This window comes from Eulemur rufifrons, chromosome 20 (assembly GCF_041146395.1).
Source record: "Eulemur rufifrons isolate Redbay chromosome 20, OSU_ERuf_1, whole genome shotgun sequence".
Lineage (NCBI taxonomy): Eukaryota > Metazoa > Chordata > Mammalia > Primates > Lemuridae > Eulemur > Eulemur rufifrons.
Window position 1 is genome coordinate 23517322 of NC_091002.1, and position 13983 is coordinate 23531304.

A 13983-nucleotide genomic window follows, 5' to 3' on the forward strand; every position below is an offset into this window, starting at 1 on the left:
ATTTTTAATTTTGGCGCATCTGTTTTTCTTTTTTAACCAATGTTAATTTATTAGTTTTGATAACTGGCTTCGTAGGATGTTAACACTGGGGAAAGCTGGCAGAAAAGCATGCAGGAACTCACTGTACCATTTTTGCAACAGTTCTGTAAATGTAAAATTTTTAAATAAAGGTTTTAAAAAAGGATCGAATACAAAGGAATGACTGTTGAATGCTGGAAACATTAGGAAAGAATTTAGCCGGGGGAAAAAGTACTGCAGTGACTGGACTCCAAAACATCCTGGAAGATAAGCACAGGAGGGATCATCACCACTATCTTGCATATATAGAACCGGACTGAGAGAAGTGAAATAATTTAAAATATGTATTGCAATCCTAGAAGCAAAAAAGAATGGCCAATAGTTCATGTGACTGGGGCCAAACAAGAGTGAAGGAGCTGGAGATAGGGCCAAGAGTGTCCTTGAGTGGCAGGCTTACAAATTTTGAAGTTTATTCTGTGGTAATGGAGGAATCATTATAAGATTTTAGGCAGAGGAGGCATGAGACTGAGGTCTTCCATAGATCACCCTGAGGCAGCACATAAGATAGATTGGAGGAGGGAGAATGGAAGCAAAGACAACGGGAGGCTGTGGCGTGCGATCCACCAGATTATGGGTAAAGGATGTGGGCTGTGGTAATGGGGTCAGCTCTGAGGGAAGGGATCCAAAAAAGTTTTGGAGATATATTTGATAGGATTTGGAGATTAATTAGATGGAATGGCTAAATTAGTCATTGCAAGTATGACTGCATATTCTCAAGGTCCTTCCCTGTGGGGTGCTTTGAGGAAATCATATTGTCCATGGCTACTCTATGCTCAACAGGAACATGTTCATAAGGGACCAACATTGTCCTTTTGGGGTCTCCTTTCCTTGCCAACCAGAAGATTCCCCTGGCTCCACCCCACAAATGTCCTGCTCACAAAGGAGACCTACAAACACATAGGGTCTGACAACAAAATGAGCAGCAAGTGACAGCAGCTTTTGGTCTGGAGTTAATGATGTGAGACATTCTTCTTAAAGGTCCAGAGAGTCCCAGTTTGATGCTCTGTAAGTTTTGGGATGGTCAGTAAGAACAATTAACTTATTCCCAGTAGAAGATTTCATCATGTTTAATGTATGTGTGTGGGGGTATCTTTGCCCTTTTTCTTACCCACAATGAAGCTAGAGCTTTCTGGCTGCTTCTGAGATAGATTATTAATAAATAGGACAGGGTCTACTACTCAGGACCTAGGAGGGGCCTGTTTATGTTCTCCAATCACTGTTAGATCAGCGTATTAAATTCCATTTCCGTTTGCCTTTCTCTTGGTTCTGTTTTAAATGAGAGCATGATCATCTGGGTTTCCTAATAAGAAAAAAGTCTACTGAAACTTTTCAATAGGTGAGCAAGCCAGCTTGTAGACAACAGTCAATCTAGGTAGCTAGGGTGGTTCTTTACTCAGCAGTTATGGCTGGGGTCCTATCTTAGAGCACTTTCAATTGTCTCAAAAAGCAATTCAGATGGAGGCCCTAATGTTTGTTAGTGGCCCTTGTAGATGTCGTCATCTTCAACATAGGCACCAAATCCAATCTCATCTGAGTAGATCTTTCTAGTTTGTTTCTACCCACACCACAGGACAGGCTGTAAATTACCACTTATGAAAGCTGAGTGGCATAAGTCTATATGCCTGGGTAACACAGAAGTCTCCTCTGTGGGGGGTTGGGGAGAGACAACAGCTTCTTACCCAAGACTGACAGAAATGTACAAATGAAGGACCAAAAAAGTTTAATTATAAACACAGTCTTACATTGTTTAAGGAAATACAAGTGAGGCAACCCGAGGGAACTTTAAATGCACTTGACTCCCTGTGGTATTTGTAGAGTTACCTGAGTATTACAAATTATACTCCAAGAAAACAAAGGTACTCCAATATAGTAATATACAATCCAGTGCTGTCATTCCTTGTTATTAGTTAATGAAAGCATAATGCAATTTTGTAAATAACTCTAAAAGAAAAGCAATAAAAGGAGGGGGGGCTGGAGATACCAACAATATTAAATAGAAGTAGTTAACTCTAAATGAGTTTAGAAGGATGCAGTTACATCCCAAACAAGCAGGGATATAACACAGACGAAAAGTTTAAATTCCATGAATCACCCTTGATAACATTTCAGATTTTTAACCAGATAGTAAAATGTGGCAGAGTGGGTTTGACTGAAATACTTCACATAGGATGAGACCTCTGTGGGTAGCTGAGCATGTTTCGTTAAAATTTTTGATGAGCTGACATCGGTATGTCAATCTCTTTTTTTTTTTTTTGAGACAGAGTCTCACTTTGTTGCCCAGGCTAGAGTGAGTGCCGTGGCGTCAGCCTAGCTCACAGCAACCTCAAACTCCTCAGCTCAAGGGATCCTCCTGCCTCAGCTTCCCGAGTAGCTGGGGGGACTACAGGCATGCACCACCATGCCCGGCTAATTTTTTCTATATATATTTTTAGCTGTCCATATAATTTCTTTCTATTTTTAGTAGAGATGGGGTCTCACTCTTGCTCAGGCTGGTCTCGAACTCCTGAGCTCAAATGATCTGCCCACCTCGGCCTCCCAGAGTGCTAGGATTACAGGCGTGAGCCACCGCGCCCGGCCTCAATCTCTTTTTTTTTTTTTTTTTGAGACAGAGTCTCACTCTGTTGCCCAGGCTAGAGTGAGTGCCGTGGCGTCAGCCTAGCTCACAGCAACCTCAAACTCCTGAGCTCAAGCGATCCTCCTGTCTCAGCCTCCCGAGTAGCTGGGACTACAGGCATGCGCCACCATGCCCGGCTAATTTTTTCTATATATATTTTTAGCTGTCCATATAATTTCTTTCTATTTTTAGTAGAGGTGGGGTCTCACTCTTGCTCAGGCTGGTCTCGAACTCCTGAGCTCAAACGATCCGCCCACCTCGGCCTCCCAGAGTGCTAGGATTACAGGCGTGAGCCACCGCGCCCAGCCCCGGCCTCAATCTCTTGATGAAAAATCAGTACTTGATTTTTTTTTCCCCAAGAGAAGGTGTCTCACTATGTTGCCCAGGCTGGACTTGAACTCCTGGGCTCAAGCAATCCTCCTGCCTCAGCCTCTTGTGTGCAGTATCTGAATTTTAAATTAAACTTAAAATAACTATTTTAAGTCTTATGAAATCAGGTTCCTTTTTACTCTAACATACGATAATAAAAGACACAGCAGGAATGCATTATTATGAACTTCTTGATCAGTTTTAAACCACTCCATTTGATGAAGTAAGTGAGGTCCTTCTCTCCTGACTAGGCTGTGGAATGCTGCCTTCCCCCAACCCCTCCCCACAAAAGAGCAGAAGAATAAGTCAATTGCTCATTTTGTTTTTATTTCAAGGTAACATGCAGTAAAAAAAAAAAAAAAAAAAATTAACAGGATTTATTAGCATTTACAATGCTTACAAGGAAAAGAATTCTAAAAGCAATTTAGTTAAAAAAGCTCTAATTAAACACAATAAATCTATTTCCAAATATTCAGTTTGGACCAAAATTTAAGATAACATCTGATAGATATTTATGTCTGCTATCTATCTGCAGTATTTTTATATAACCTCTGATTCTTGGGATATCCAGCCCCCATTTTTCTAACACAGCAGGGAAGACATATACATGTGGACATTTAAATTAAAGGAAGAAATGGAGTAGGGAGATCCCAGGCTGCAAAAATATATACAAGCATTTACCTTTTCGAGAACTAAACGTTTCTTTCATAAAAATATTAAATAGCCAAGCCCTATAGAACTAGGGCCAGGGCTACTTCAAATATAACTATTCTGTATTTTAAAAATATAGGGCAGAAAGCCTTTTGGGTGATATTTATACATTTTCACACAATATTTCTAGGTCCCTAAATGAATCATGAAGCATTATGTAGAACCAAAAGAGTATTTTCTTACATTATCTCTTAATTTAATCTCATAAATCTCTAGTAATTATTGTATGTAACTATGTTTCAGTATGAGAATTCACCTCAATAGGAAGTCTTTATAGAAGGCTTAATCTTCATAGCCTATATTACCAAAGTTCAGACTTATATAATTAATGGACAGTTGGCAAACATTCGCTCTGTAAGACAAAGCAATAGCATTTTTCCCCCTACCAACAAAAAGGCAGAGTCCCTACTTTGGAAACAACTAGGGCTTTTAGAGACCACACATTTCCTGGGGTATGTGAAATAAAAAACAAATATAGGGTTGAAGAGAATCTAATCTCACCCTTTAACCCTGACAATTTCTTGATGAGGCAATCTTTTCATTCACTTAAGTCTCTGCTTTATGATGGCAGTGTCTTAGAGTACAGATACACAAGTTTAAAAAAAATGTTTTTATTGTTCCAGGATATAAATATAGAAGAGCAGTTAGGGAGAAAAACCATTTTCTTTCCATAAGGGAACAGGGGTCTGCTACTTTCTGCTTATTCTTGGCTTAATGTTCCTTGTTCATGCTATGCTACCGAAACATGGCAAAGCCCCTGTTATGTGAGTTTTGAGGTTGTCCTCAGGTTCACCTATAATAGGGACTAAGCTGGCTTGGGCTTCATTCACTGCCCATAAAGTCAAATGTATGACAGCAGCCATCTTGAAAGTCTAAGCTAGGCCAAGTGAAAAGAATTTACTACAGAAAAATTCAAAGTGCATTAATCAGTTACTATTGGAGCAGTCTAAAATTAAATAGTCATGAGAAAAAAATGGAAAACTTGCTAAAAGTTTTAGGAGTGAAAATAATATTTCAAATGAGGAATATCAATCCAGTTCAGGACAATGTAAAGAATGGAAATGACTACTACAACATATGTTAGAGAAATGATAAATTTGAAGACTTTTAATTCACATAGAGAATAAATTTCTGTGGTTACTAGATGTTATCTTCCTTTCTTTTTAGCCAGTATTATAGCTCTCCCTCCCAAATGAAAATGTGATTTTAGAAATTGTTTCACTAACTTCTGTTTGGACTAGAAAGCACTCTGGTTACAAACTGAACTCCTCAGCAATAATTAAATATAACTGAAATTGTTGGATTATGATAAAATTACAAAGCTTCAATTATGTAGAGGAACATAGAAAAGTCATCAATAATGGCCTTAGATGAATTCAGCTAAATTAATTTCAATTCTAGGTTAACTTTAAAAACAGTGAAGGAACCACAGTGTAAATATTGTTTGTAAAGTTTCATTTCCAAATGAAGAGAGGTATGAAGTCATTCGCAAGCTGGGACCAATTCTTCCCTGTATTCAAATTGATAAAACTACCTTGTAGAGAGATGCAAGAGTCTTGCATCACTTCTAGGAAGTGCATAGATTCATGCTCCACAAAAGAAAAACAACAGTCAGGCCGGGCTGAAATGAGAGGAAGAGCACAAGCCAGAAGTTTGCTCACAACCCCAGAAGCTGGGCTGAGCTTGCACTTTAATACCTCTTACCAAGAGGCTTAATAGGAAGATCTTGTATATTGCAGTTACCAAGGGACTTCCCTGCATATCTGCAGAATCTCTAAAAGAAAAAACCTACTCCCAAGTGAGACTTTTGACACATATACAAAATTGTTAAGGAAACAATCTAGTCTAGTGGAATAAGACAAGGCAGATTTCATTGCTGTGTTAAATCTCATATTAAGTAAGGTTTTGACTAGTCATGTGCAGATCTGATTTCTGGAAACACTGAGTAGAAATCCAGAATCACTGGGAGATAAATCTCAATGATAACATTAAATTACTTACACTCAGATAACTCTCTAAACAGTCACAGTCCAATTTTACAATTAGATGTGCAACAGGCAGAGAAGGAAAAGGACAAACATTGCAAATAACTTCTTGTCCTTTCATGGTGCAAATTCTCAGAAGTTACTCTTGTCCAAATCCTTCTGTTTCTTCAATGGCAAACAACAGCTTTTCCTTCAGTTGCTCGTAGCTCTTGTATGGTGGCAGGTCTAGGCGGTTAAAGCTAGAAGTAAAAATTGTTAGTTTGAGAATGGAAACTTACAAAGAATCAAATAGGCAGTGTACTATAGCAACACTGGTCTTAAAGCCAGGCAAAACTGGGTTCAAATATCAGTTCTGTAACTGACCATAACATAATTGTAAACTTATGACTTTTGTTAGTTATGGCAAATTAAAACATGGAACCTCAGGAAGTAATGAGGCTGGTTTTCATGTGTGACTGAGATAAGCTATTCACAACAGTATAATTACAGCACAGTACAGTATGTTTCAAGTTTGAAAAAAGCAAGGGGTTAGAGGTCAAATCAAAACACATGTACAAGCTCAATGTGCAAAAATCAACTGTACTTCTATATACTAGCAATGAACAATCTGAAATGAGATTAAGAAAATAATTCCATTTACAATAGCATCAAAAAGTAAAATACGGGCTGGGCGCGGTGGCTCACGCCTGTAATCCTAGCACTCTGGGAGGCCAAGGCGGGCGGATCGTTTGAGCTCAGGAGTTCGAGACCAGCCTGAGCAAGAGCGAGACCCCATCTCTTCTAAAAATAGAAAGAAATTATATGGACAGCTAAAAATATATATAGAAAAAATTAGCCGGGCATGGTGGTGCATGCCTGTAGTCCCAACTACTCGGGAGGCTGAGACAGGAGGATCCCTTGAGCTCAGGAGTTTGAGGTTGCTGTGAGCTAGGCTGACGCCACGGCACTCACTCTAGCCTGGGCAACAAAGTGAGACTCTGTCTCAAAAAAAAAAAAGTAAAATACATAATAAATTTAACAAAAGAAATGTAAGACTTATACAATGAAAACCACAAAACACTGTTGAAATAAAATAAGGAAGACCTAACTAAATGGAAAGATATCCTATGTCCATGGATCAGAAGACTTCATATTGTTAGGATGGCAGTATTCCCCAAATTGATCTACTGATTCAAAGAAGTCCATATCAAAATCCCAGCCAAACTCTATGTAGAAAGGAACAAGCTGATCCTAAAATTCATATGGAAATCCAAGGGGCCCAAAATAGCCAGAACAACCTTGAAAAGCTGGAAAGATACATGCTGCCCAATTTCAAAACCTACTACAAAGCTACAGTAATTAAGGCAATGTGGTACTGTCATTAAGGACAAACACTTAGATCAACAGGACATAATTGAGAATCTAGAAAAAAAATCCATATATTTAAGGTCAACTGATTTTCAACAAGGGTGCCAAGATGATTCAATAGCAAAAAGAATAGTCCATTCAACAAATGATGCTGAGACAACTGGATATTTGCATGCAAAAAAATGAAGCCAGAACTCTACCTCATACCATGCACAAAAACAGACTCATAATGGATCACAGACCTAAAGAGCCAAAACTATAAAATTCTTACAATAAAACATAAAGTAAGTCTTTGTGACCTTCAGTGATAATTTCTTATATATGATACCAAACCCACAAGCAACCAAAGAAAAAAGACACTCTGAACTTCATCAAAATTCAACTTTTATGCTTCAAAGAATATGATAAGAAAGTGAAACGACAACCCACAAAATGGGAAAAAGTGTTTGCAAATCATATCTGATACAGGACTGGTATCTAGAATATATAATATAAAGAACTCTTACAACTCAAATAATTAAAACAAAAATGAACAAAGGATAGACATTTCTCCAAAGATATACAAATGGCCAATAAGCACATGAAAAGATGCTCAACATCATTAGTCATTAGGGAAATTCAAATAAAAACCCCAATGAGATACCACTTCACACCAATTAGGATGGCTATTATTAAAAAAAAAAGAAAAAGAAAACAAGAGTTGACAAGGATGTGAAGAAATTAGAACCCTTTGGCACTGCTGGTGGAAATGTAAACCAGTATAGCCACTATGGAAAATAGTATGGCAATTTCCCCCAAAATTAAAAATAGAATTACCACATGATTGAGCAATTCCACTTCTGGGTATATACCCAAAAGAACTGAATGCAGGGACATGAAGAGACATTTGTACACCTATATTTATGGCAGCATTATTCAAAATAGCCAAAGGGGAAAATAACCCAATATTCATTGGCAGATGAATGGATACACAAAATGTGGTATATCCATACAATGCAATATTATTCAACCTTAAAAAGGAAGGAAATGCTGATACATGCTACAACATGGATGAACCTTGAAGACATTATTCTAAGTGCAACGAGCCAGTCACAAAATGACAAATAAGATATGGATCCCACACTTACGAAGTACATAAGGCACTCAAAAATCACAGAGACATAAAGTAGAATGGTGGTTGTCAGGAGCTGGGGAGAGGGAGTAATGATGATTTAATGATTTAATCAGTACTGTTTCAATTTTACAAGTTGGAAAAAAGTTTTGGAGATGGATGGTGGTAATGACTGCACAACAATGTGAATGTACTTAATGCCACAGTATTGTACACACTTAAAACTGGCAAGTTCTATGTTATGTATATTTTACCACAAATAAAAATTAATTTTAAATAGGAATGAAATACTGATATGTGCTAAAGCATGGATGAACCTTGAAAACATGCTAAGTGAAAGAAGGTAGACACAAAAGGCTATATATTCTGATTCCCTTTACATGAAATGTCCAGAATAGGAAAATCCATAGAGACAGAGAAAGTAGGTTAGTGGTAACCAAGGGCTGCATGGGGGTGGAGAGGGATTGACTGCTAAGGGGTACAGGGTTCTTTGCAGCGTGAAAAATATGTTCTGGGATTAGTGGTGATGGTTGCATAACCTTGTGAATACACTAAAAACCACTGAATTGCATTCTTTAAGAGGGTGAATATTATGACGTGTTATGTATCAATAAAAGTAAGGGGCCGGACGCAGTGGCTCACATCTGTAATCCTAGCACTTTGGGAGGCCAAGGCAGGAATATGGCTTGAGGTCAGGGGTTTGAGACCAGCCTGAACAAGAGCAAGACCCTGTCTCTACAAAAAATAGGAAAGTTAGCTGGGCATGGTGGCACATGCCTGTAAGTCCCAGCTACTCAGGAGGCTGGGGCAGGAGGTATCACTTGAGCCGAGGAGTTTGAGGTTGCAGTGAACTTTGAGGATGCCACTGCACTCTAGCCCAGGTGACAAAGTGAGACCCTGTCTCAAAAAATAAATAAAAAATAAAAGTGTTATTAAAAAAAAAAATGTACGTACATGTATAAAAACATAAAGGAATAGATAATAAAGCAGTAAAAAGGTGAGATGAGGGAAAAAAGGAATGCCCAGCAAGAACCATATATGACCACTGAAATATATCCCACAAAATAAAGTTTAAATATTGTTGCATTAAGTTGAATTCCAACATATTAACTGTATTTGAGATAAGATTAGGGTTGTTTTTTAGTCCTGTACATTTTTGGAAATGTGATTAAACTACATTTAAAATGAGAAAATAGTGGTTACTATGTTAGAAAGTAGGTCTCCTAACTTTGATTTCTTTCCCTGCCTTCTGAGAAAAGTCAGAAGAATTCTAAATCTAATTCAGAGGTGGGAAAAAGGATTGACTGCAAATGGTCATAAAGGATAATTTATGGGTGAAGAAAATGCTTTAAAACTGGATTACAATGATGGTTGCACTACTCTATAAATCTAAATATCATTACATTAAAACAGATAAATTTTATTTTATATAAACAATGCCTCAAAAAAGCTGTTGAAAATAATTCATGGAGGCGATTATCCTAAATGAAGTAACTCAGGAACAGAAAAATGCCACATGTTCTCATTTATAAACGGGATTTTTAACTATGGCTACACAAGGGCACACAGAGTGGTATAATGGACAATGGTGACTCACAAGGGGGAAGAGAGGGAGTGAGGGACGAAAAATTACCCACGGGGTACAATGTACGCTACCCACATGATAGGTCCACCAAAAGCCCAGACTCCACCACTATACAATATATACATGTAACAGAATTTAACCTGTACCCCCACATCTATTAAAACAATAAAAATTCAATACCATAGGAAAAATATTTCATTTCTAACTGGCTTTAAATAGCTACAGGATAAATGGAAAAAGGCTATTTTCTCTATTCTCATTTTACTTACCAGGTATGACTTCTGGGTAACCAATTTTCTTTCCCAACTTTTTCAATGCAGAATTTCTGTGGTCCATTGCTCCCTAAAACATAATGAAATCATGAACAGCTGGTTAGTGTAATGACTCTCAAAATGTGCTCCCCAATCCAGCAGCATCAGTATCACCAGGGAACTTGTAAGAATCTCAAGTCCACAGGGCCTAAATACACCTCAGCCTACTGAATCAGAAACTCTAGGAGTGGTGCTCAGCAATAAGTTTTTTTTGAGACAGAGTCTCACTCTGTTGCTAGGGCTAGAGTGCCATGGCATCAGCCTAGCTCACAGCAACCTCAAACTCCTGGGCTCAAGCAATCCTCCTGCCTCAGCCTTCTGAGGAGCTGGGACTACAGGCATGGGCCACCATGCCCAGCTAATTTTTTCTATATATATTTTTAGTTGGCCAGATAATTTCTTTCTGTTTTTAGTAGATGGGGTTTCACTCTTGCTTAGGCTGCTCTTGAACTGCTGACCTCAAGCGATCCTCCCACCTTGGCCTCCCAGAGTGCTAGGATTACAGGCGTAAGCCACCGTGCCCGGCCAGCAATAAGTTTTATCTAGCATTCCTTAGCCAGAATAACACACATAACAACACACAAAAAGCTTAATTTTAGTTTTATATACTATAAGGAAACTATATTCCATTGTCTTATACAATAAAACTTGATTTAAATACAGAATTGTTAAAACTTTATGAAATATAAACATTGTAGTGAATTGAATATTGATAATGCTTGAACAGGCTGGGCGCAGTGGCTCACGCCTGTAATCCTAGCACTCTGGGAGGCCGAGGAGAGTGGATCATTTGAGCTTAGGAGTTCAAGACCAGCCTCACCAAGAGCAAGACCCCATCTCTACTAAAAATAGAAAGAAATTAGCTGGACAACTAAAATATATACCAAAAAAAAAAAAAAATGCTTGAACTTACAGGTCCTATAGGGCATACCATTACATACCCACACCCACACCCCAATTCTTATCTCTCATTTACCTTCTGTTGGAGATAGCTGTGAATGGTGATCATAAAGCAATGGTTTTCTAACAGGTCAGTATTGCTCCCTAGGAAGCATTTATTGGTGATCACAATGACTGGTAGTGCTACAAGATTTTTAATTAGAAGGGCTAAATTTTCTGCAACATGTGGGACTGTCAGGCACTGAGAATTTTCTCATGTTCCACCTGACTAAAACTACTACAAATATAAATTGTAGTACTTTTGTATTTAATAACACTGAATTGGCCGGGTATGGTGGCTCACGCCTGTAATCCTAGCACTCTGGGAGGCCGAGGCAGGTGGATCGTTTGAGCTCAGGAGTTCGACACCAGCCTGAGCAACAGCGACACCCTGTCTCTACTAAAAAAAATAGAAAGAAATTAGCTAGACAACTAAAAATATACATGTAAAAAATTAGTCGGGCATGGTGGCGCATGCCTGTATCCCAGCTACTTGGGAGGCTGAGGCAGGAGGATCACATAAGCCCGGGAGTTTGAGGTTGCTGTGAGCTAGACTGACGCCACGGCACTCTAGCCAGTGCAACAGAGTGAGACTCTGTCTCAAAAAAAATAAAGAAAGAAAGAAAGAAAATAACACTGAATTGTTTTCACAAGTAGTTATGTAAAAATCCAGTAGTATAGGAAACAGTATGAAAAAGGATGGTTAAAGTTGTTTGGTGGTGTTACACACACATGTTCTCTCTACTGCATGTTCTCTCTACTCAATATATTAGAAAATTTCTTCTTTTTTAAGATGAGTCTTGTTACGTTGCCCAGGCTAGAGTGCAGTAGCTATTCACAGGTACAATCATAGTGATGCTCCTGCTTCAGGCTCCTGAGTAGCTAAGACTACAGGCTTGTGCCATCACACCCAGCAGTATTTCTAACTACATAGATGGGAAAGCGTTTAATAGTGCAAATTAATATGTAATAAAGAAGATTCTGAATTGCTTCTAATAGATTTAGAATCAAATATTTTAATAGCAGACATATGAAAGAAATTTTAGTGGATTTCATTAAGACTATTTTACAAATGTCTGTTACTATCACCCTGACTGCTTTCTAAAATTTTATGAAACAATAAGAAATCTAGTTATAAAAATTATATAATGAAATTATTTTTAGTTTGTTGTTTTCAATCTTACTTTGACAATGTCCCTAAACCATACAACTGCTATGTAGACTCTTACCCATATGTTCCTATTTTCACCCACCTTTCAAATGTGGTCTCAGAGGCCTTTTTACTTATCAGAACCTTGGTCTGTAGTGGGAACTCATGAAAGAAGATATGTTTTCATACTATACTTTTAAGATCTACATCATTCTTCTCCACTTTGACAATCTATAAATAATTTTGGCAGGTATATTGTCCTTAGGTTATTTCCTTCTTTTTCTTATCATATATTTCTCAATTATTTCTCATCTTTTCCATCTGTTCTTTCATTTTCCAATGCTGCTTATTCAGAATGGCTTCTGATCTTCTCTTAAATCCAAACCTTTTTTTGTAAGTAGGAATAAGTATCTGTCTACTTAATTATATCTTCTAACATAGTTATATCTAAATATACATGTATTGAAATACACATTATTTCATTAAAATCATTTTTTAAAAATTTCTCCTTTATATTACAGTCAGTGCTATGAATATGTATTCTTTGGAGATTGTAGATAGGTTATTTCATTTAAAAATCAGAATATTAAATGACATATATTATAAATATTTATTAATGAAAATGGGATATTGGATCTGGTAAGGTCAAGAACCACTAAATTAAAGAACTCCTGACCTCAAGCAATCTTCCCACCTCGGCCTCCCAAAATGCTAGGATTACAGGCGTGAGCCACGGCACCTGGCCTGAATGAACAGATTTATATAAAGACTGTTATGCTACTGAGTTAAACTGTGGGTTTCAGCCTGGACATTAAAAATTTCTACAGAAGTAAGAACTACAAAATAATTTAAAAGTTTATACAAATGCAGAGTAACTGGGACTAGTTAAGAAAATGGTTATCTTTGTCTTTTCTGTTTCTGATAAGCTGTATACACATGTATGTAAAGTAGTGAGATAAATAATTTTCTGTATAGGAAAAATGATCCTGTATACATACCCATGAGATCAGCAAATCCTCCTACTGGCAATCGGCAGGTTCCAGTTACAAACTGCAGAAGTCTCATTCTCTTCTCATTATCTATTTCTTTAACAAACTGTTAAAAGTACAGTTAAAGAGATATATAAGTCATATATTACATTCATCAAATTAAAGAAGAAAGAAAAACGATCATTTCAAATCATAAAGAAACCTGTTGTGTCCACTGCACTAGATAATTACTTTACCCAACAATATGGAGGGAGCATTTCCATGTTTGTCAAAGCCCCACACACCTTCCCCTAAATAATTCTTAGGACCGCATCTTTAAAGGGAGATAGAAAAAGAAGAGTGGTCTGGGCCTGAGAGCTCCCTGGTCATGCAGTTTCAAGATCAGCTCTTCCAGGGCAGCACCTCCTTTCTCCCTGGATCTGTCTCAGCCTCCCAAGTAGCTGGGACTACAGGTGCACACCACTGAGCCCAGCTGATTTTTCTATTTTTAGCAGAGACAGGGTCTCTTGCTCAGGCTGGTTTCGACTGATACACACTGGTACAATCTTGTTCTGTAACTCCTTTCCAAATGTGGTAAGCAAATTCTAAGAAATTATACCAGTAGAAATAAATTTAGAAACAAACCTGCCAAAACCACATGATTTGTTTGCTTGTCCTTGTGTAATGACGGTAGATGGCATGTCTTTGCCAGTCATTCAAATCAATCTCTTGCATTCCACATAAAAGGACCTTTAGGGATGAAAAAGACAAATTGTTTCTTTAGGTAACTATACAAAAAATGTTAGACATCGATA

General features: G+C 37.7%; 1 protein-coding gene across 1 annotated transcript in view; it reads right to left on the reverse strand.

Moving 5' to 3' along the window:
- Positions 1 to 3533: 3533 nt before the first annotated feature.
- Positions 3534 to 13983, reverse strand: part of ITCH (itchy E3 ubiquitin protein ligase) — a 108485-nt gene continuing 98035 nt past the window's right edge. The window contains exons 22-25 of the mRNA XM_069496662.1: positions 13814 to 13918; positions 13199 to 13295; positions 10070 to 10142; positions 3534 to 5996 (exon numbers count right to left, since the gene is read on the reverse strand). Coding sequence (XP_069352763.1) covers positions 5897 to 5996; positions 10070 to 10142; positions 13199 to 13295; positions 13814 to 13918 — 375 coding nt within the window. The 3' untranslated portion in view covers positions 3534 to 5896. The remainder of the gene's footprint in view (positions 5997 to 10069; positions 10143 to 13198; positions 13296 to 13813; positions 13919 to 13983) is intronic.